The 23,391-nt window shown below is 36.4% G+C and overlaps 1 protein-coding gene across 2 annotated transcripts in view; it reads right to left on the reverse strand.

Moving 5' to 3' along the window:
• Positions 1–257: 257 nt before the first annotated feature.
• si:dkey-82f1.1 (DENN domain-containing protein 2A) overlaps positions 258–23,391 on the reverse strand; it is a 48,471-nt gene continuing 25,337 nt past the window's right edge. For both annotated transcript variants that reach the window (XM_051884182.1, XM_051884181.1), the window contains 19 exons: positions 22,811–22,897; positions 19,520–20,467; positions 17,861–17,988; positions 14,054–14,169; positions 12,281–12,478; positions 11,921–12,014; positions 10,472–10,522; positions 10,188–10,375; positions 9,933–10,042; positions 9,726–9,795; positions 9,212–9,289; positions 7,700–7,840; positions 7,415–7,563; positions 5,613–5,790; positions 4,068–4,109; positions 3,869–3,974; positions 1,451–1,726; positions 1,267–1,353; positions 258–954 (listed from right to left, as the gene is read on the reverse strand). In XM_051884182.1, the coding sequence (XP_051740142.1) occupies positions 923–954; positions 1,267–1,353; positions 1,451–1,726; positions 3,869–3,974; positions 4,068–4,109; positions 5,613–5,790; positions 7,415–7,563; positions 7,700–7,840; positions 9,212–9,289; positions 9,726–9,795; positions 9,933–10,042; positions 10,188–10,375; positions 10,472–10,522; positions 11,921–12,014; positions 12,281–12,478; positions 14,054–14,169; positions 17,861–17,988; positions 19,520–20,467; positions 22,811–22,896 (3,078 nt within the window). In that variant the 5' untranslated portion in view covers position 22,897 and the 3' untranslated portion in view covers positions 258–922. The remainder of the gene's footprint in view (positions 955–1,266; positions 1,354–1,450; positions 1,727–3,868; positions 3,975–4,067; positions 4,110–5,612; positions 5,791–7,414; positions 7,564–7,699; positions 7,841–9,211; positions 9,290–9,725; positions 9,796–9,932; positions 10,043–10,187; positions 10,376–10,471; positions 10,523–11,920; positions 12,015–12,280; positions 12,479–14,053; positions 14,170–17,860; positions 17,989–19,519; positions 20,468–22,810; positions 22,898–23,391) is intronic.

Consider the following 23,391-nt stretch of genomic DNA (forward strand, 5'->3'; position numbering starts at 1 on the left):
CAAAAAGTTTTCAATGCAAAAGATCAGACACGTTGTTATGTGTCCAACAGGTTCTGGAGCCCTCCACAGGACGCCAACAAAACTGCACCTGTGTCCACAACCTAAAAGATCCAAAGGTTAGAAGGCATTAAGACAATCCGAATCCAGTGCTCAGGGATCATCCCGTGCAGTAAGATGCCTGTAAACATGAAGTAAGTGAGCTCTATTGCAGGTCTAGACACAAGATCTGTGGTTAAAAACAATTCTGTAGGCAGATAAAATCATACAGAAAACTGTTTATTAAGCACACTTAAACAAAATCAAGTTCAAATCAACTCTAGTGGTGTTCCTGAAATGTACTTAAGACAGAAAACATCTCCAAACTGCAACTTTGTTCTGAACCTTTTCCGTGATAATTCTAGAACAGTTCCGATCCTGCAGTTCCAAGATTCTAGATAACTTCATTCAGTCACAGTGGCGTGTTTCTCGGAAACCCAAAGCGGTCGACGGTCTTGAGTCTGCAATATACTATGATAAATAGACTAACAACATCATTTTCAATTTTATTTAATTTTAAGGGAAACATATAAAGTTTTACAGAGGATGTCATAAAGGTCTTATTATTTCTAGAAAGAATATAAATTAAATTATAGCCTCCTGTTTCAGAAGAAGTTGTACACTGTCTCTTAAAAAATGTTTGAAATGTATAAAATGAGAGAGAGAACTGTACACAGATAATCACCGACAGGGCCTGATCGCTTCTGTTGTGTGCTTTCAGTAAAGTCCTTTAAGGTCCTTGTGGTTTGGGGAACTAGAAGGGACTGGGTTTGTTTCTGTACAGTGTTGTTTCCATGACTTTGGTCCTCAGGTTCTGCCGGTCTCCGTAGCCTGTCCTGCTGGTCAGACGATCTGGTGAGAGTGAGTCTAACATTTTTCACACTTTTCACTTTTTGGACAGGAATTTCATCTTGTGTCCTAAAAGAAAGAGAGAGGAAAGAGAAAGGCTCAAAATCCCACCCAAACACAACCGGTTATCATTATTCACATCCATTTGAGATGATGGTTGATATTGCTTACAGTTCTTTAGATATTTTTAAAAAGTCAGCAGATTGCATTGTGGGATATGGTATTTGTGATTAGATTTCCAGCTCTATTCATCAGATTATTCCACATATACAAAAGATCTGCATATTTTGCACTTTATACATAATGCAGAAGTAGTTTGTCACTCCAAACATGCCCTTTAATTTGACAAGATTTTGGTTAGATTTGAAAGTGAGACGTTACCTAAACCTTTGAGGAACTTGTTGACGCCTCTGTTCTCACTGCCTGGCAGAGAATCAAGGTAATCCTGAGCCCTCATCTCAAACAAACCTGTTTAAAACAGAATATGGCGGATAAATGCTTTACTTTAGAGTCAAAACTATTTACAAATTATCATTTATTTATAGCTCCAAAAAAGCGTTCAAACCTTTCAGGCCCTGCCTCCGGATTTCTCTTTCCTGCACAAATCCCGCAAACATCTGCGTCTCCATGAAGACCTCCAGGAATCTCCGCAGGCTCTTGGAGGACACGGCCTTACGGAAAGCCTCACGCTGGAAGGACGAAGGAGTTGGAGAGGAGGAAGACGAAGCGGAGGATTCCTCATCACGGTCGCTGCCACCCATAAAGAGCGAGTAATGACCCACGATCTCCACGAAGAAACGCACGAACGCCTCCGACACCACGCTGCTCAGAGAAGTGGGCTCTACCAAGAGAAATGAGAACAATGAGTCAGGATGGTTGGATAGTTGTCCAAGAACTGACTAGTCCGTTAAAATAAATACTGAAAACAATTGTGCTTTCTAAACCCTGAATATAACAGATCTATGGAAGCTTATTTCTGCCATGGAGTAAAAAAACTTTTTGTCTCCCAATTCTGAAGTTTTTTCTCAGAATTGTGAGTTATAAACTCAGAATTGCGAGGAAAAAGTCGTAATTGCGATATATAAAGTCAGAATTGTGAGGAAAAAGTCAGAATTGCGAGATATAAACTCGGAATTGAGAAAAGAAAGCCAGAATTGATAGATATAAACTCGGAGTTGAGAAAAGAAAGTCAGAATTGATAGATATAAACTCAGAATTGAGAAAAGAAAGTCAGAATTGATAGATATAAACTCAGAATTGAGAAAAGAAAGTCAGAATTGAAAGAAAGTCAGAATTGATAGATATAAACTCGGAATTGAGAAAAGAAAGCCAGAATTGATAGATATAAACTCAGAATTGAGAAAAGAAAGTCAGAATTGATAGATATAAACTCAGAATTGAGAAAAGAAAGTCAGAATTGAAAGAAAGTCAGAATTGATAGATATAAACTCAGAATTGAGAAAAGAAAGTCAGAATTGATAGATATAAACTCGGAATTGAGAAAAGAAAGTCAGAATTGATAGATATAAACTCGGAATTGAGAAAAGAAAGTCAGAATTGATAGATATAAACTCAGAATTAAGAAAAGAAAGTCAGAATTGATAGATATAAACTCGGAATTAAGAAAAGAAAGTCAGAATTAATAGATACAAACTCGGAATTGAGAAAAGAAAGTCAGAATTAATAGATACAAACTCGGAATTGAGAAAAGAAAGTCAGAATTAATAGATACAAACTCGGAATTGAGAAAAGAAAGTCAGAATTGAAAGAAAGTCAGAATTGATAGATATAAACTCGGAATTAAGAAAAGAAAGTCAGAATTAATAGATACAAACTCGGAATTAAGAAAAGAAAGTCAGAATTAATAGATACAAACTCGGAATTAAGAAAAGAAAGTCAGAATTAATAGATACGAACTCGGAATTAAGAAAAGAAAGTCAGAATTGATAGATATAAACTTGGAATTGAGAAAAGAAAGTCAGAATTGATAGATATAAACTCGGAATTAAGCAAAAAGAAAGTCAGAATTAATAGATACAAACTCGGAATTGAGAAAAGAAAGTCAGAATTAATAGATACAAACTCGGAATTGAGAAAAGAAAGTCAGAATTTATAGATACAAACTCGGAATTGAGAAAAGAAAGTCAGAAGTGAAAGAGTCAGAATTGATAGATATAAATTCGGAATTGAGAAAAGAAAGTCAGAATTGATAGATATAAACTCGGTATTGAGAAAAGAAAGTCAGAATTGATAGATATAAACTCGGAATTGAGAAAAGAAAGTCAGAATTGATAGATATAAACTCAGAATTAAGAAAAGAAAGTCAGAATTAATAGATACAAACTCGGAATTGAGAAAAGAAAGTCAGAATTGAAAGAAAGTCAGAATTGATAGATATAAACTCGGAATTGAGAAAAGAAAGTCAGAATTGATAGATATAAACTCAGAATTGAGAAAAGAAAGTCAGAATTGATAGATATAAACTCAGAATTGAGAAAAGAAAGTCAGAATTGATAGATATAAACTCAGAATTGAGAAAAGAAAGTCAGAATTGATAGATACAAACTCAGAATTGAGAAAAGAAAGTCAGAATTGATAGATATAAACTCAGAATTGAGAAAAGAAAGTCAGAATTGATAGATATAAACTCAGAATTGAGAAAAGAAAGTCAGAATTGATAGATATAAACTCAGAATTGAGAAAAGAAAGTCAGAATTGATAGATATAAACTCAGAATTGAGAAAAGAAAGTCAGAATTGATAGATATAAACTCAGAATTAAGAAAAGAAAGTCAGAATTGATAGATATAAACTCAGAATTAAGAAAAGAAAGTCAGAATTGATAGATATAAACTCGGAATTGAGAAAAGAAAGTCATAATTGATAGATATAAACTTTTTTGAGATAAAAAGTCACAATTACCTTTTTAATTTTTTTATTCAGTGGTGGAAGCAAGCTTCCATACGGATCAGACAGTAACTCACCGCTTGGATTCTCTGCCACGTCACAGGCCAGTTCCTTCCTCCGTTCTAGAACGTGTTCTAGAGCAGCCTGGAGTTTATGAGGAAGAATTGAATCCTCATCATCCATCTGAAACAGGAAGCATGAACATAGATTCGATTGTTTCATAACTGAAACACATAACCAGCCCAAATAAAAAACACTTTCAGTAGAGCACCGTACCTGTCGCAGGAAACGACTGTTGCCAAGGTCAACCACCAGGACCTGAAAGAGAGCAGAGGAGACAGTGATGTCATTTTCCGCCTGCAGCGGCGATCTCAGCCTTTTTCCCTATCACAGCTATTGTGAAGAGGTCAGAGGTCAGGGCCGCCCACCTGAACAGGAAGTGCTTGAGAGAAATATTAGGAAAGTGTCCGGCCTCTGATCTTCTCTGTAAAAGAGCCCAATCCTGTTCTTTTGTTCATTCGAATTATATATATATAGAATATTCACACCACATCCTAGACTTTATTGGCCTCGTTTCCTTCCCACATTAGTCATAATGAGGTGTAACAATCAAGAGGTCAAAGGTCAAACAACTGAAAATAGCTTTGGAGGTATTAACTGTACTACTTTAGTAGTATTCATCCTGTGTATCCGCCAAAATGCGCAGTATAAAACCATAGAACTGCATGGAATACTGTATCCCATAATGCAATGCACTCTTCCCAACTCCCAATTCCTGGAAAAAATAATATTGAAAAAACTTAAAACTAAAATAAAATACATTGTCGTGACTCTCAAACGAACTAAACTAAAATAGAAAATAATCATAAATAATATTTATAACCCCTTAACACCGCTAGCGGGACGTTTGGCGCTCTTTTTATTTTTTTTGTATCATATATTTTAGTAATCATCATAAATTAGGTATCATTCGAAAGCTTACGAACTCAAAATTCATCTTGTGAAAACCGTTTTGAAATTAGACGTTGTCACCATGGAAACGGTACTCTAATTTCTTTTAGCGGGCCCCTCCCCCTAGTGGTCAGTGTCAAGTTTCATATTACAAATTTTATTTTAACTACTTTATATTTAAAACTTTTTCTAATCTTGACAAAACCCATATCGACAGAACGGTCTGAGTCTCAAGGTTCCATATTTGGTGACTGTTTTGTGATCGAAGTGATATTTGGATAGAAATGTATCAATTTGTACATCAAAAAAATTTCAATGGAATGTGGGTGACACCTGGTGGCTATTTTTGGTACAACGCCTAAACAAAATCTCATGGGAACTTTAATTTTTGTGATATCAACTTCAAATTTGGAACACAACTTGTTTAGACATATGGCTTTGATTTGATAGCAATTTTAGAGCAAAAAAATATTTGATAAAATATATATTTTATACAAAATAAAAAATGTTTAGTCCAGTACATTTGATTTACAGTAAATACAAACTTAAATAACTTTTTCCTACTTTTATTTTTTGAAGGGCTTTCACTTCAGGATAATCTGCTGAGTGTCTTCTTCAAAACAAGACCAACCTTATGTCTATAATCCAAAGCATTCTTGAATTACAGTCATTTAGGTTTGGATAGTGCATATTCATGTCTATGCTCAAAAAGTGGTTAAGGGTTAAACCTGCCATTACAGTAACATGAAGATGTCACTAGAGGGCGGTAACACACAGGCCGATTGACCAGCCTGAATAAGAACTAGCGATGTCATATGGCTGATATTACTGTCTGTTTATGAAACACACTGCCGAGAGACACAGTCTCACCTCCTCTAGCGGGAGCTCTTTGAGACGGACCAGAGAGCTCGACAGCAGCCCAACAATGAAGGGGGTTGGCGTACAGACGATGTCCATCATGGAAGGTGGCAGGACTGGGATGTAAGTGTGCTGCCAGGTGAACGGGTACAGCAAAGCCACTATGGCATGGCAGCATTTAGACAGGGTGCTAAAGAGAAAGAGACAGGGATATTTATTCACAATGTTTGTTAGTCATATCAACATTATGATAGAATTTCTGTGCTTACACATTTACACCAGAAGATGGCAGCACAGAAGAATCAATCAGTGCTAAAGCAAGCCTCATTACTATTGCTCATTCTTTCAATACCCTTTAAATGGTGCATAAATTAAGAAATACAAGTAATCTTAAATTATACTTTGTATAAAAAAGCTATTTTAGGATCATTATGATTTTTGCATTGTGACATTTTATTACACACATTTTCCCTGCCACACTTTCATTACTGTAATGCAAAAAATATTATTTTAACTAACAAAAGAAAAATCATCATCGTCACTATGAGTTTACCATTATAATAATTTATTTATAAATAATTTCCTTAACTTAAATAGATTATTTAATGGGAATTTGATGGGGGAAAAAATGCTTAATTTGCAAAATACTGGCAAAATTAGCAAGAATTTATAATATTTTTTGTTTTGTTTTTGAGTTTATCAGCATAACAAATTATTTATAAATAATTTCTTTTATTTAAATACATTATTTAATGGAAATTTGATGGAAGAAAATGCTTAATTTGCAAAATACTGGCAAAATTAGCAAGAAAATATAATTTCTTATTTTTGTCTTTGAGTTTATCATTATAATAAATTATTTATAAATAATTTCTTTAACTTAAATACATTATTTAATGGAAATTTGATGGGAGAAAATGCTTAATTTGCAAAATACTGTCAAAATTAGAAGGAAAATATAATTTCTTATTTTTGTCTTTGAGTTTATCATCATAATAAATTATTTATAAATAATTAATTTAATTTAAATACATTATTTAATGGGAGAATATGCAAAATACTGGCAAAATTAGCAAGAAAATATATATTTTTTATTTTTGTCTTTTGATTTTGGGATGAAATATGATCTGGACATGTCTTCAGTCTGTGAGTTTTACTCATTAGGATGCAGATTTTTTTCTCTGATTTGCAGGACGATTCTTGTATTTTGTCAGTGAAGTCTTCCTGAGATTTATTTCATCAGCTCATCTTTCTCAAAACCATCAAAATGATCTTTTTAGAGAAGATGCTGCTTTGATGATCCCTACAAAGGGACCCAGCTCTCGTTACAGACCCAGAACTTCATGTGAGCACTAGTCTCGTAGCTTTTTCCAGAGAAAAAAACATTGGGGTTGACTTTTGTTCCCAAGGCGACTATATAACACAACAGCATTTTTCCATATCAGTCTTGAGCTGTGAAAAACAGTTCCACAGGCTGCACTTTTCCCCCTCTTGCCATGTCATATCTTTTCATTCTTGTCCTCTTTTGGGTTCACACACAAACACACGTGTGCGGTTCTTCAGGAAAGAACCTCAGATTGACACGCCACAGTCAGTGATCCACAGGTTTATCTTGTATCCTTTGAATCTTAATGTTTATTTGAACTTATGAATGCTGTGGACATCCAGAACAAGGACCGCCTACTCACCTGTCAATCAAGCATTGGGCTAAACCCAGGGATTTGAACTGTTCTGCTTACATTGCTGTTTGAGATGCTTGCTCATTCCAGATGCAAACCGTACCAGAGGTGATATCAGGTGTAAAAGCGTCGTACCTGAGTTTATCTGCGGTGAAGATGACCCTTCGCTCCAGAAGAAGAGAAGCAAACACCCGCAGAAGCAGACGCAAGCTCAGAGAGGAAAACAAACACTCGAAATCCACATGTTCCAGACGGGAATCTGACGGCCGACATAATTCTATCACCTGCAGAAGGAGAGAGAGAGAAATCCGATTAAGTTTGAGATATTCTCAAGATGAAACATTCACCAGACACCACTATAAAAAGAAACAGCATATTTCTACTCCGCTGCGTTGTTCATATTCCCGCTTTTAAACTGACCTCTGTTCCTGAACCCGGCAGAAAGTTCTTAATGCTGATGGTTCTGCCCGGCGCTGGGAACGGAGCCTCCATAATTCCTCTCATAAAAGGCTGGACCAGCGCAGGAGAGATTGCTCGTCTCTTTTCTACCTCATCCAGGATCTACATCAGACGGAAATCAACATACATGTCATGTGTGATATGTTTTACATCACCTTTTTCCTGAATCTACTTTTGTTTTTTTCACTTTTTTATTTTAATTTTTGCCCCTCACCCATATATTATTCAAAATAAATAAATATTTTAATAATACCAATAAGAACAACAAGCATTATCAGTTAATCATTGTAATAAAACATCCTTTTTTATACATTTTTTGCCCACCACCATACATTATTCAACACAGTTATAAATAAATAAATAATATCAAATATTTTTTATTCGTTTTTGCCCTCCACCCATACATTATTCAACACAGTTCTAAATAAATAAATAATATCAAATAATTTTATTCGTTTTTGCCCTCCACCCATACATTATTCAACACGGTTATAAATAAATAAATAAATAAATAATACCAAATATTTTTTATTCGTTTTTGCCCTCCACCCATACATTATTCAACACAGTTCTAAATAAATAAATAATATCAAATATTTTTATTCATTTTTGCCCTCCACCCATACATTATTCAACACGGTTATAAATAAATAAATAATATCAAATAATTTTATTAGTTTTTGCCCTCCACCCATATATTATTCAACACCATTCTAAATAAATAAATAAATAAATAATATCAAATATTTTTATTCATTTTTGCCCTCCACCCATACATTATTCAACACGGTTATAAATAAATAAATAAATAATACCAAATATTTTTTATTCGTTTTTGCCCTCCACCCATACATTATTCAACACAGTTCTAAATAAATAAATAATATTAAATACTTTTATTAGTTTTTGCCCTCCACCCATACATTATTTAACACAGTTCTAAATTAATAAATAAATAAATAATATCAAATATTTTTATTAGTTTTTGCCCTCCACCCATACATTATTCAACACAGTTCTAAATAAATAAATAAATAATAACAAATATTTTTTTTCGTTTTTGCCCACCACCCAAATATTATTCAACATCATTCAAAATAAATAAATAAATATAATAACTACAACAAACATTATTATCAGTTTATCACTGTAATAATAAATAAATATATTAAAATAAAATAATAATAAATCAAATGAAAATAATAAAATAAAATAAAATAAAATAAAATAAAATAAATGTCTTCCTACTTCATGAATCTACTGTTGGTCCTGGATCAACATATCAAACACACAAAGCCCTCAGTAACCATGAGAGGAAATTCTACATCTACATTCTTTGCAGCCAAATTCTGAATTTCACCTCAGATATTAGGGATCTATATTTGCACACTGACATAAGCACCAACACAGAGAAGCTCAAGAGAATAAATGCAGACTGAGATTGCTGAAATGCTTAAAGGGCAGATGAAATACCTTAGAGAACAGATCAAAACAGCCCAATCTGCTCACAATGCAGTAGACTTCAGGTAGACGCCTCCCTTTACCGCTGGGCTGAAAACACACAAAAACACAAACGACTCATGAGAATGCCAAAAAAATATTTTAAAATACAAAATAACATTTGCTTCTAATTGCTGACTAGATGTCACTCAAATGCAACCTAATGAGGTCATGTGACAATAATGTAAAATGCTACAGTTTGAAACATTGTTGCATTTTTAAACATTCTACACTCTTAAAAATAAAGGTTCCATTTGGAATATTCTTAAAAGAACCATTTTTATTTAGTGTAAAGAACATTTTTAAAAACTGCAGAACGTTTTCCACTATAAAGAACTTTTGTTATTTCATTTTGAACAAAGTCTAAGAGAAGCTATTCACATCTTATTCATGTTTCATCTTAAATCTCTAGCCTGCAGTCAGTGTACTCTGAATAAATGTTTCCTGCAAAATGACAAATAAAGAGAGCAGCGATGGAGCGGCTCACCAGTAAGCGTCGACAGTAGCCAAATCTTCGGCTCCCATCTTCTCCAGTTAAGACGAACGAGAAAGTCTCACTAAAAAGAACAGATTTGATTTGGTTCAAAACTGTGTAACAATGAGCAATTGATTCCCAAACAGCACAAATAAGGAAATCGCAACAAATGTGCTTCTAATAGCATAATAATGGCAGTAAACCATGTGGATTTGATACCTGGGGAAATTGTCCACAGGTGCCCAGTCTTTAGCGTCAGGGAAACAGAATTGCGGAATGACTTTCAGCTGGTCTTCAGCTTCTCGCATAAACTTAAAGCTTCGTTCCAACTAATGAGGAAAAAGAATCAGGAACACAGATGCGTGAGTTTAGGGAACCTTAGGAGACATTTACTGATCTTTTAAGGGTGACGTAAACATCTTCAAGTCCAGATAGATCAGACTTACTCTGTTTTTGGAGGAAAAATGTTTGTACCTTGAGAGGGAACTGCTGTGTGACTTCTGGTAAATACGGCACACCGGCTTTGGTCTTATGAAGAGCCACAACCAGGAAGTACTCAAACAACTTCCTCTCCTGCAGTTCCATCAAGTCTCGCTCCAGAGTGCGATATCGACCGGTCTGCCTTAGCATAGACTGGACCGACACTAATCTCTGACTGTGAGCTAGAATAGATGATGAGGAAGGATAAACAGAAAAATATGATGTCTTTCCCCATAGAAGTTCATTGTAAGTGCATTAACGCAAGTAAGGCCTCTTACCCTTTAGTTTCTCCTCTGTGTCACTTTCAGACTCGCTGTTGTCGTCTGTTACTGTGCCGGAGAATAGAGAGAGAGAGTTAGAGGTCAAAGGTCAACAGAGAATCGGTATGCAGGTACTCGCTGAGACATATTTCATGCTTGGGTGCACATGTGTATCCTATAACGTAACATAATTCTATCATCCTTGGAAAAATGGGTCAAACGCAACTGACCCAAAACTGTAAACGTGTCCATAAAGCTAAGTGGACGCACATGTGGCTGAGCCCCGGACTGTCCCACAATGCAACGCATGTTAAATGGGCTGGAACTTTCTAGGTGAATATGGGTGCAACAAATATGGTCATCCAAAGGCCATGCAAGGGTCAGACCATAACTCTTGCAATGCGATATAAAACATGTATAATCTTTCTTAAAAAATGATAAAAAAAAAAAGGTAAGAAGAAAATATAAAAAGTTATATATATATATATATATATATATATATAAATGTTATATATAAATGTAATATATATAAAACATGTGTGTGTATATACAACAAATAAAAAAGTAAAAAAATAAATAAAAAGCAAAAATAAAAACAAATACATACATATATTTACATATATATGCATGTTTTACTTTTTTGTTTTATCTATATATATATATATATATATATATATAAACATATATATACATATATATATATATATATATACATAAATAACAAATAAATAAAAAAGTAATATATATATATATATATATATAACAAATTAATAAAGTAAAAATAAATAAAAAGCAATATATATATATATAGTAATAATAAAGTAATATACATATATATATATATATATATAAAACGTGTGTGTATAAAACAAATAAAAAAATAAGTAGTAAAAATAAAATAAATAAAAAGCAAAAATAAAAACAAATACATACATATATTTACACATTTTATTTTTTGTTTTATATATATATATATATATATATATAAATAACACATAAATAAAAAGGTAATATATATATATATATATATATATATATATATAAAAAAACATTAATAAAGTAAAAATAAACTAAAAAGCAACATATATATAGTAATAATAAAGTTATATATATATAATTGTTATATATAAATGTAATATAGATAAAACATATATATATATATATGTGTGTGTGTGTGTGTATATAAAACAAATAAAAAAGTAAAAATAAAATAACAAATGCATATATATGCATGTTTTTTAAAACCTTTTTTATTTATTTGATATATTTTATATATTTGATATATATATAAATAAAGTTTTCTATATATACATATATGAATGAAAAAAAAAATATATATATATATATATACTCAATTCACTTGTGACATAAGCGTGAGCAAATTGAATGTACTATTCCTTTAAGCATAGCTTTAACAGGAAAAGTTAGGTATAAATTTAGCTAACATATAATGTTGCCCTCACAAACCTCTTCCTGAACTGGACTCGGTTGACTGCGAGACCCTTTTCATCCTCTTCTTCCCCCTACGGGCCTCAAAGATGCCGTTGATTTTCTGCACCATCTGTTGAAAAAGAAAACAGTCACAGCCCTTGCTTTATCAGAGACAGCCCTTCCAAGTCCCTCGCAAAGGAGTTTTGAAAGGAAATTACTTTTTCCTCCATTTTTCAGATTATTCTTAGGTGTCTCATCTGCCTGTCACATTTGTCTTGTATTTTTATTAGCAGTGGAAGAAAGCCGACGGGCCAATGTCCCAGTCAGCGGCGGACCAAAACCATAAATCACTGATAAGTCAAGGATTACACTGACTGGGCCCCTTTTTGACGGTACCTTTGGAATTTTTCTCCGCCGCCGGTTGTAGGGGTCCCCTGACAGGCACGGGGTGTCATCCGGGCTGCTGGGTGTTGATGGAGGGCTGACTCGGGACGGGGACGCGATGCCGCCGTCTCTGCCCGTCTTACGCAGTTCCAATAGCTTGAAACTGCGTCGCTCTGAATTCTGCCTGAAGAATCCAGGCTTGGAGGAGAGCTGTCATTGAGAAATTGTAAATCAGAGTCAGTTGCTAATCATCATGTCATTCCAACTTGTATGACTTTCAATCTTCCATAGGACACAAACGTAGATTGTACAAGTTGCACTTTTCAATATAATAAAAGTGAATGAGGCTGAACATTTTCAGAAAAGTAGCCTATATGACTTATTTTGCATCTTATCTATAAGAACATGAAATTTTTTTTGGAAAAAAACTATTTAAATACTGAGGTGAATTCACATCACTCATCTGAATGTTAGTATTGAATGCTGATACTAGAGCTGCACGGTTTTGGATAAAGAGATCATGATTCTCCCATGATTATGAACAGACAACTAAATAAAATAACATGTAAATTACCAGAGGTTTTGACAAAATATTAATTGCTGCAGTCTATTTAAAAATGTTTAATTAATTAGAACGAATGAATGAATGATTCAATGACTCAGTCATTAAGACTTCACTTGTTTTATTACTGGATGAATCAGCGTTTTTGAACAAATCTCTTGAATGAATGATTCAATGACTCACACATGAAGACTTCACTTGTTTCATAAATGGATTAATCAGTGTTTTTGAAAGAATCTCTTGAATGAATGATTTAATGATTCACTTATAAAGACTTCACTTGTTTCATGACTGGATGAATCAGCGTTTTTGAACAAATCTCTTGAATAAATGATTCAGTGGCTCATAAAGACTTCACTTGTTTCATGACTGGATGAATCAGTGTTTTTAAACAAATCTCTTGAATGCATGATTCAATGACTCATTCATAAAGTTTTCACTTGTTTCATTACCGGATGAATCAGTGTTTTTGAACAAATCTCTTGAATGAATGGCTCAATTACTCACTTATTAAGACTTCACTTGTTTCAGGACTGGATGAATCAGCGTTTTTTAACGAATTTCTTGAATGAATGATTCAATGACTCACTCATAAATTCCTCAATGGTTCCATTACAGAATGAAACAGCGTTTTTGAATGAATCACTTGAATGAATGATTCAATGACTCACTCATAAAGACTTCACTTGTTTCATTACTGAATGAATCAGCATTTTTTGAACTAATCTCTTGAATGAATGATTCAATGACAATTACATTTTTAACAGTCATTACCTAGTAACGTAACAATGTAATCGATACAATCGTTATTTGAAGGGCCATATTACTTTCAAAAGGTGATTTGTTCTATTTTAATTGCTACTGTAGACATCAGTGTTTATATCCAAACTATAAACTTTTATTCCAGTACTTCTGTGATCATCGAATTATTGCAAGACAGAAATAATGACACTGGTTGAAAAGACTGAAGCTGTTTCATACCTAAACATGACAACGGCTCTCTCTGGATCAGCGGCAACACAAACACAGATCTGAATGCTCCGGTGTGATTTTGTCAAAGGTTTATTAGACAGAGTCGAATCATTGTCAATTAGGAATAAGATCGCGTGGGTGTTTGAATTGAGATTACGATCTTTTAACGGTTAATCATGCAGCTCTAGCTGATACATATGGAGAACTCACTCTAGAGTGGAAACAATTAATCAGGAATGCTGTACGAATACCTTGGATGGAGTGTCAGAAATGGGAGAGGAAGGGGAAGAAGGAACGGGATACTTGCTCCCAAGACAGCGGCTTTCCAACTCTATGTCTTCATATGGGTTCTCCTTCGATGGAGGGTCTTTGAAACAAAATGTACACCAAGATTATTAGTGGTGCAAAACCCTAATGCTATAGATATTGATTAGCATTTTACACTGCAAAAAAAATTTTCATACTCAGTATTTTTGACTTTTGACTTTTTCAGTAAAATATCTAAATATTCTTAAATTAAGATACATTTTCTTGAGAAGTAAAATGATACAAGATTGTTTTCTGAAAAATTATCAAAATTAAGTGACTTTATGCTTAAAACAAGAACAAATATCTGCCAGTGTGCTAACAAAAATAAACTTATTTTTACTCTGTATTAAGTTAAGTTTTTCTGACCTCATTGGCAGATATTTTTCTTTCTTGTTTAAGTATAAACTCAGATCATTTTTATGCATTTTTCAGAAAACAAGACTTAATATCTTGTCATTTTGCATCTCAATTAAATGTATCTTGATGACAATGTTTAGATATTTGTACTTGGAACACCCTAGCAACCACTTTGAACTCCTGAGCAACATCATAGCAACACCCTGGCAACCACTCACAACAACCTAGCATCAATACAGTAACCTTAGCAAAGACATTTCAAAATGTAAAAAAAATACACTTACAAACTTTCCGTTTCCTACCAAACAAAACAGTTTAGATTTCAATTACAAACAAATTTGAAATGGCATGTCATAAATCAAGTTTTCTGACAGCTAATGTGGGCATTTTTTGCTAACTTCCCCTTGTCAACACTGCCTGGTTTAGTCCCGCTTTTCAGTGAAAAGATTTCGAACAGACGTCATGTGTTTGGTTGCTCTCCAGATGTTTGAAACTTTGCCAGGGAATCCACACAAACCTCATTAGCTGCGTGTGGTATCACCAGTGGTGCTAACAAGAAGATAAACACCTAGCAAAATCTGTCTTGGTTTCTGTGAAGAACGAATGAGCCAGAGAGAAAGAGAGGGGGTAAGGAAAATGTTTGAGTGGAAGAAAGGTGTTTTTTTCAGATGCAGAAAGCCTCTGTCACGTCAATTAATCCACCAGATGCGCCTGGTGGGAAGAGAGTTTATGATGTTGGGACATCCAGTTCTAGAACACAAGAGAATGTACGCAATGCTCCACGTTCAAAACCATTAAAAGGATTTGCCAGAGCAGGTAGAGAAATGCAAGACCACCAGTAAATCTTCCATTATTGGAAAGTGCTATTATATAATTAGACACAACATAGGAAGTAGGAAGTAACAAGGAAGTAGGAGGATTGCGCAAACAAATTTAGCTTGGCCTGGCTAGTAGACTACAGATTTATCATAATCACAGATGATCAAAGTTTAATAGGAAAGCTGTGCATTCCAGTATGTGGTTCTCCATCTTTTGGGGTTATGACCCAAAAAATGGGTCGCAGATCTAAAGCTATGCTAACTAAGGGCGTTTTTCAGACCTGTAGATCGTTTGCTTTGTTTCAAAACATGGACCTAATTTGTTACAATGTGGCATTTTCTTCTTAGTTCGGTTCGCTTTCTCAAGGCAACATTTCAAAGCGTACCAAAATGTCACACTTGAGTAAAACTGTCCTCTTATTAGGATTTTCAAAAGTACCAAATTTTACTAAATTTTATGGTACTGAAATTTTAAAAATGTGCTGATAAAAGCATTTCCCCCAGCATTTTGAACGCTGTTGAGTGGATTCTTAATAACCTCTGATTGGCCATTGTGTTCAACAGACATGTCTTTGATTGGGTACTGTGTTCACAAGCTCAAAAGATATGTCTGTGATTGGCTACTGTGTTCACAAGCTCAACAGATATGTCTGTAATTGGCTACTGTGTTCATGAGCTCAACAGATATGTCTGTGATTGGCTATTGTGTTCACGAGCTCAACAGATACGTCTGTGATTGGCTACTGTGTTCATGAGCTCAACAGATATGTCTGTGATTGGCTACTGTGTTCATGAGCTCAACAGACATGTCTATGATTGGCTACTGTGTTCACAAGCTCAACAGATATGTCTGTGATTGGCTATTGTGTTCACAAGCTCAACAGATATGTCTGTGATTGGCTATTGTGTTCACGAGCTCAACAGATACGTCTGTGATTGGCTACTGTGTTCATGAGCTCAACAGATATGTCTGTAATTGGCTACTGTGTTCATGAGCTCAACAGATATGTCTGTAATTGGCTACTGTGTTCATGAGCTCAACAGATATGTCTGTGATTGGCTATTGTGTTCACAAGCTCAACAGATATGTCTGTGATTGGCTACTGTGTTCATGAGCTCAACAGATATGTCTGTGATTGGCTATTGTGTTCACAAGCTCAACAGATCTGTCTGTGATTGGCCATTGTGTTCATGAGCTCAACAGATACGTCTGTGATTGGCCATTGTGTTCATGCGCTCAACAGATACGTCTGTGATTGGCTACTGTGTTCATGAGCTCAACAGATACGTCTGTGATTGGCCATTGTGTTCATGAGCTCAACAGATACGTCTGTGATTGGCTACTGTGTTCATGAGCTCAACAGATATGTCTGTGATTGGCTATTGTGTTGATGAGTTCAACAGATACGTCTGTGATTGGCTACTGTGTTCACAAGCTCAACAGATATGTCTGTGATTGGCTACTGTGTTCATGAGCTCAACAGGTATGTCTGTGATTGGCTATTGTGTTCACAAGCTCAACAGATATGTCTGTGATTGGCTACTGTGTTCATGAGCTCAACAGATATGTCTGTGATTGGCTATTGTGTTCACAAGCTCAACAGATCTGTCTGTGATTGGCCATTGTGTTCATGAGCTCAACAGATACGTCTGTGATTGGCCATTGTGTTCATGCGCTCAACAGATACGTCTGTGATTGGCTACTGTGTTCATGAGCTCAACAGATACGTCTGTGATTGGCCATTGTGTTCATGAGCTCAACAGATACGTCTGTGATTGGCTACTGTGTTCATGAGCTCAACAGATATGTCTGTGATTGGCTATTGTGTTGATGAGCGCAACAGATACGTCTGTGATTGGCTACTGTGTTCACAAGCTCAACAGATATGTCTGTGATTGGCTACTGTGTTCATGAGCTCAACAGATATGTCTGTGATTGGCGTCAAAGATGTCTATTTACAACATGTTTTTGAAGTGTTGATCATTGTAGCCAATCAGACATATCTGTTGAGCGTGTGAAGACAATAGCCAATCAGAGGTGTTTAAGAATCTTCTCAAATGCTGGTATCGTCACATTTTTAAAATTTCATTACTGACAACATTTACACAACATTTTAAAAAGAAGAGGCACTCTTTAGTTTTCAACTGTGATAACTAATGTGCTCACTCACAGAAAATGATAATAGAATGCTATTAAACTAACCACATAAACATACATAGTTGGGACAACAAAATAAATGGGCTTATCAATGTTTAAAAGTCAGGTAAAAAGTCCTCCCATATCTTTTGTCGTTGACGTCACAGCCCTGCATCCAATCGAACTCTATTTTTCCAATCCACGGGTAAGACCTCACATCATGCTGTTGAGAAGACTGATGTGGGGTAACCCAAACATAGAGGACAACTGGTGAGGTTGAGCAAAGAAACATCAATGTTTGTGATGGCCTTGTCTCAGTTTGGTACTTATTAAAGTTTCAAGCTCTTGGGATTCTGGGAAATTGCCTTATCAGGTGCACAGTCAAAGAGTCAGCCAAGTTTTACCCAGTACCATTGTGGTGCAGTACATTGTCATACCTAGGATATCCTCGTAGACGTTCTCCTCTGATAAAGTGCGAGTGAGGCCTAGCTTAGATAGATCGTAGAGATCTGCTCGACAACCTTCTGCTGACGACTGTAGAAGATCTTCAAACTCGTAGGACTTCCTGCAGGTTCAACAAATACAAATGAAACTCGTCATTAATAGAAAGATCAAGAAGAGACCAATTAAGTCCACAGGAAATTGAAGAACTTATAGGTCCTGTACAAGGTTGGAGTTTGCACAGATTAGATTAAAAACAGACCCCCTTTTCCACAGAGAGGACACAAGCTTAAGATTGCACCACAATGTCAAAAGTTAAAACGTATTTTCATAGATGGGCTAGACTGATAAATGCTGCCATTAAAACAACATCTCCATAAAGACTGAGGACGGTAATCCTTTAGGGGAGTCTTGGTTTCAAAAGATTTATTTTCACATTAGTGTGACATAAAAATCAGATGGTAGGCTACTAAATTTGTGAGGTTCTTTCAGTCCACGTGCCATTTCTCCAGTGAGCATGTCTACGTATGAAATGGTACGTACCACTGAGAGCAATATGAGATGAGGAATTACGGGTTTTTAAATCCTGACAAATTCTCTGTATGGATTTATTAAGCTTCCAAAGTAATATATATCAAAAGCTAAAGAAGGTGAATTGAGGCAAGACGCTACTGATGATTCATTGAACAGTCTTAAAATTAGCTCTCACATTAGGTAGAGATAGTATGAGCAGATAAGCTACTTGTTGAAAACTTGCCTTATTGTCAAAGGCATTGCCTGATCTTAACGCACATGATTGATTTAGACTGACCTGAACTAAAGAAGCTAAATCTATGATACAATTTCAGTCGGATTGTTTTGGTGACTTATGTTTTTTGAAACTACACTAAACTGACTTGCTTACAAAAAGGACTTTTCTAGATTGGTTAGATACCCAAATGAGGTACAAATTTTCCAGATGCAATCCAAACCCTGAGCTCATTCTTAGGCCCTGTTTTCAGCTGGTATTAAGATGCGTTTTGGTCGATCGGGAGACACATACCCGTTTTCACCTGGTGTTTTAATCCGTCTCTCTTGTCCACTTTTGACCACTTCTGTCCTGATTTCTGCGAGGGGAGGGTCTATGGGCGGGTAAATGTATGGGCTTTTTCAGATCTTTCGATCTAATGGACGAAATGAGCTCACACAATTTGCATATGAACGCGACCGGAGATGATGGTCGCGTTCATATGCTCTGATAGACTGGCCGAACGCGGCGAGTGTGTGTTAGAAATCAAGAATGGTGAGAGAATATTGTGCTTGGTACGTTTTTCGTCTTCAAACCAAACTTGGGTCTTCAGCCGACAAAGTTTAAATCCAATCTGGCTAGCGCGCTTCCCATGTATTACGCGTTAGGTCAGCAGGTGGAGAGTAGGCGGTCTTTTGCGGGTGTTCAAACACATTGGACCACATAAGCAATAGGAAAATCAAACCGGTCTAATGCGTTTTCGACTACCCCTGGAAGTGGACAAGTTTAAAACATTTCAGACCCCGTTTATACCTGTATTTTGCATCGTCCACTTGTGATCAAATTGACCAAAATGCATCTTAATACCAGGTGTAAACAGGACCTTAAAGTCACATTGGCTGAAATTCATCAATATTAGTCTTCTTACCTGTTTTTAGTGTCCCGAGCTCGTCCGGATGGTCTTCTACAGACCCCTGGTGGTGGAGGACAGGATGGAAGGGGTGGGGGAGGTATGGAAGGTAAAGGGGGAAGATTTCGTTTACCCTTGACAAAACCGTGGTTGTCCGCAGGGTTGTTTGTCTTTGTGTGGTGCTGAAAGGTTCTTTGGGGTTTTGGTAAAGGGTTAATGGAAGGAGCTCCAGGTTCGCTGTAGACATTCTCAGGGTCCCGACTTCGACGGCTGCCAGATCTCACCACATCTAGAGTCCCGAAGATCGGTTCTGCAGCCCTCTTCTCTGCCTCTTCCTGCTCCTCTTTGGAAGCTGGGCAGAAATAATTGCCTGGCATAGACAAGGATGATTTGGAAGGAGTCTCCTTCATCGCTTGCTCAAGTTTTTTAATGTGCGTCAGCACCGACTTTTTGTCCTGACAAGTTTCTGTCATTTTCCCCAATGGCGATTTGTCCAAAATCCATTCTTTTTCTTTCACAGGTCCCTCAGAAGTGTGCAGAGGTTCTCCAAACTTGCTACCATTCTCTTTGCCACCGTTCTGTCTCTCCCAGTTGAAAAGTCTCTTGCTGTCTTTCCTTTGTACTTCCGGCTGTACCTTCTTCTTCCCATCTTCAGTCTCTTTCAGTCCCGTCGTCTGGGTGTTTGCCCCGGTGGTCTCCGTTTTACCTTCCCATTGGGAGATCTTGTCCCGAATGCTGGCAGTGCTTTTAAGTCCTGAGGGAGTCTTGGGGGACTTGCTGCAACCGCTCAAGCCATTCTCAATGGCCCGAGAATTGGGGGGACTCTTGTGGGCAAACATGATGTTGTCTCCTGGGCTTCGGTTGAGGTTGCTCAGAGATGAGAGACTGTCCCCAACCCCACACAGGTCTGGCCGCTGAAGCACCACAGATCGGGCCTGGTCAAGCTTCAATCCGCAGCAGTGGAGCCTGAAGAGACCACAGGAAAGATGCTAAAGTCATCAAGAGTGTCTGACAGTCATTACGTGATTATAGAGCAATTATAGAGTCTGTGCATTTGAAGGTCACATTTAAAAAACATCATTCACCAAAATTACCAATTACCAAAATCTCACAACCGCAAAATTTCAAACAAAGCAGTACACAGTATTCAGCATTCACCAAAAGTTTTCCCTTTGGTATTGGTATTAATTGCGTTGTCTAGACTTTCAATGGTACAACAAATTAAAATGACTTTTTAAATGTAAATTTTTAAAAGTTCAAATGAGATGCAGATGGACTTGCAGTCTTATTTCCTCCGTGGACATAAAACACAAGCCTTTTACTGCACAAGTGAGTCACCATCAGCGCATCAGATTGGAGGTTATGAATCAGCCTCAAGTTCTTCTGAAAGCACAACTCCTCTGTGAATGTTTGACCGAATGAGCTTGCACCAATGGGCCAAAGTTCAAGGGACAGGCGTGCATCTTTCTCTTTCTTTAATTGGCTCAGTCAATAAACACAGCCTTGGATTCCGTCCAATGACATCGAGCCAACAAACAAACAGGAAATGTGAACCTAGAAACTTTTTGTGTGTGCTAACGCCATAGAATTTTAGAGGGAGAGTATCTTCTCCAAATAGTGATACCTCTTTTCAAATACAAACTGTTGGCTCTCAGAAAATTCAAATAAACTTTCAACAACTTTCTTTGGCATGTTGTTTTTTTCTTTCTTTCTGGCTAATGTATCTCATTTCATGAAGCTCAAGGCAGCCAAGAGGAAAAAGTAGGTCAAGCTCCAAAACCCCAAAGAAGAGAAGCGAGAAAAAGAGGGAACGAGGCAGAGACAGGGGGTGAGAGGAGTTAGGAAAGAGGAAAATGAGGATTGTGTAGGACAAAATATGTGATTGTCTCTTTCTTGTCGCCTTCAGGAATAGGCCTGCTCAAACTCTTGCATTGTACATCATCCATCATCAGCCAGGATAGAAACCAAAGTCTCCTTTTCCTGGCAGGATTGGGGACATTGTACAGTAAGCTGAGGAAATAGCATTTGATGATAGCAGAGTTCTTTCAATTTTGACCTTGTTTGCTCAGGATCTGGCTGAAGATACTCCGTGTACCAAAAAAGGCTTCATTAAAATGAGCTCAATCATTTCACCCATTCTTCTGCAGGTTTGAAATCTTTTACTAACACAGTATGGCATTCCAAACCACCATGGGTTGGCAGTACCAAAGGGGTTTAATTAGCTTTCAGTAAAAATAACTTTCACAGTTAGGCTTGTCCCAAAATCACCCTCAGTATCCCACCTGTGGATGTTTATGAAGTCTATCAGTGCTTACCTTACTGGACATGTTTAGTTTTAATACCGCAGTGTATGAGGGATGTGGCACAGTCTGTTTGCCGGGAAACTTAACTATTAATTTATCATCCTAAGGTAATTTCAGTAATACAAAGTCCCAAAATTGCTTAGAAAAGAACAAGCATAGAGTTACACCTATAGTAGGCCAAAGGAACACTTCTCACAGAATAAGATCCATTCCTGGAAAACATTCCAAGATTTTAATCCATATAGTGGACTTCAATGGGGATCAACGGGTTGAAGGTCCAAATGCAGCTTCAAAGGACTCTACACGATCCCAGACGAGGAATAAGGGTCTTATCTAGAAAATTGATCGGCCATTTTCTAAAAAAAATAAAAATTATATACTTTTTAACCACAAATACTCATCTTGCACTGCTCTGCGATGCACCACGTGTTACGTAATCACGTTGGAAAGGTCACGTGTGACTTAGGCGTAAGTACCGCGATAGGGCGAAAAACCGTCGTCCAACATTCAAAATCGTCCGACATCGTTGTTTTACCTTTTTTTGGTAAAGGGTGTTCGACTTAGACTTTGTAAACACTGGATCGGTACTTCCGCCTACGTCACATGTGACCTTTCCAACGTGATTACGTAATGCGTGGCGCATCGCGGTGCAGTGCAAAATGAGCATTTGTGGTTAAAATGTATATAATTTTTTTGTTTTTTTTAGAAAATGACCAATCGTTTCGCTAGATAAGACCCTTATTCCTCGTGTAGAGCTCTTTGAAGCTGCTCTGAAAATGCAATTTGGACCATTGGTCCCCATTGAAGTCTACTATATGGAGAAAAATCCCGGAATGTTTTCCTCAAAATCCTTAATTGCTTTTCGACTGAAGAAAGAAAGACATAAAAGACATCTTGGATGACATGGGGGTGAGTAAATCAGGAAATTTTATTTCTGAAATGAACTAATCCTTTAACAGTAACAGCAACAAATTAGCAGGAAATTAGCGGAGTTAGTTGTACGTACCCGTTTGCTGATTGGTAGATGCAGTCCTCCGTGTTTGTACAGAGCAGCAGTGCTCTCCCGCCAGTCATGGTGCTAGCAGACGGCATCCTACACACACAAACAGACAGAAATATAAGTATTTTTGGACAATTAACATGGACACATACAGTACAATGGTGAAATACCTTGAAATATACCATTCTATATGAATATGGCATTCATTAAATACCATAGTAAATATCCGAACAGCATGGTATTACCATCTGATACTGTACAAGGGTACAGATGCAGTACTTTTCACATTCCATGTGGTTAAGAAATATTGGATATTTACAACAGTCATCCATTAATCAAAGCGCAAAATCCTCATGACACAGGAGTGGACTCGGTCCTGGAGGCCGAATGACTCACAACCCAAACACAAAAGACTATAGTCAGAGAGATTACACCAGGCTGGTTACTATAGTTACAAACAGACATACTTCTGAAACAAACATCCCTATTTTGCGTCATTTAGGAAATAATCACTATTACTGTCACTCATAGTGATCTGAACAAATGGCTAACAGAGTAACTTCACTGTGTAACTGTGGAACAGACCA

The sequence above is a fragment of the Ctenopharyngodon idella genome, chromosome 24, assembly GCF_019924925.1.
Source record: "Ctenopharyngodon idella isolate HZGC_01 chromosome 24, HZGC01, whole genome shotgun sequence".
In the NCBI taxonomy this organism is placed as follows: domain Eukaryota; kingdom Metazoa; phylum Chordata; class Actinopteri; order Cypriniformes; family Xenocyprididae; genus Ctenopharyngodon; species Ctenopharyngodon idella.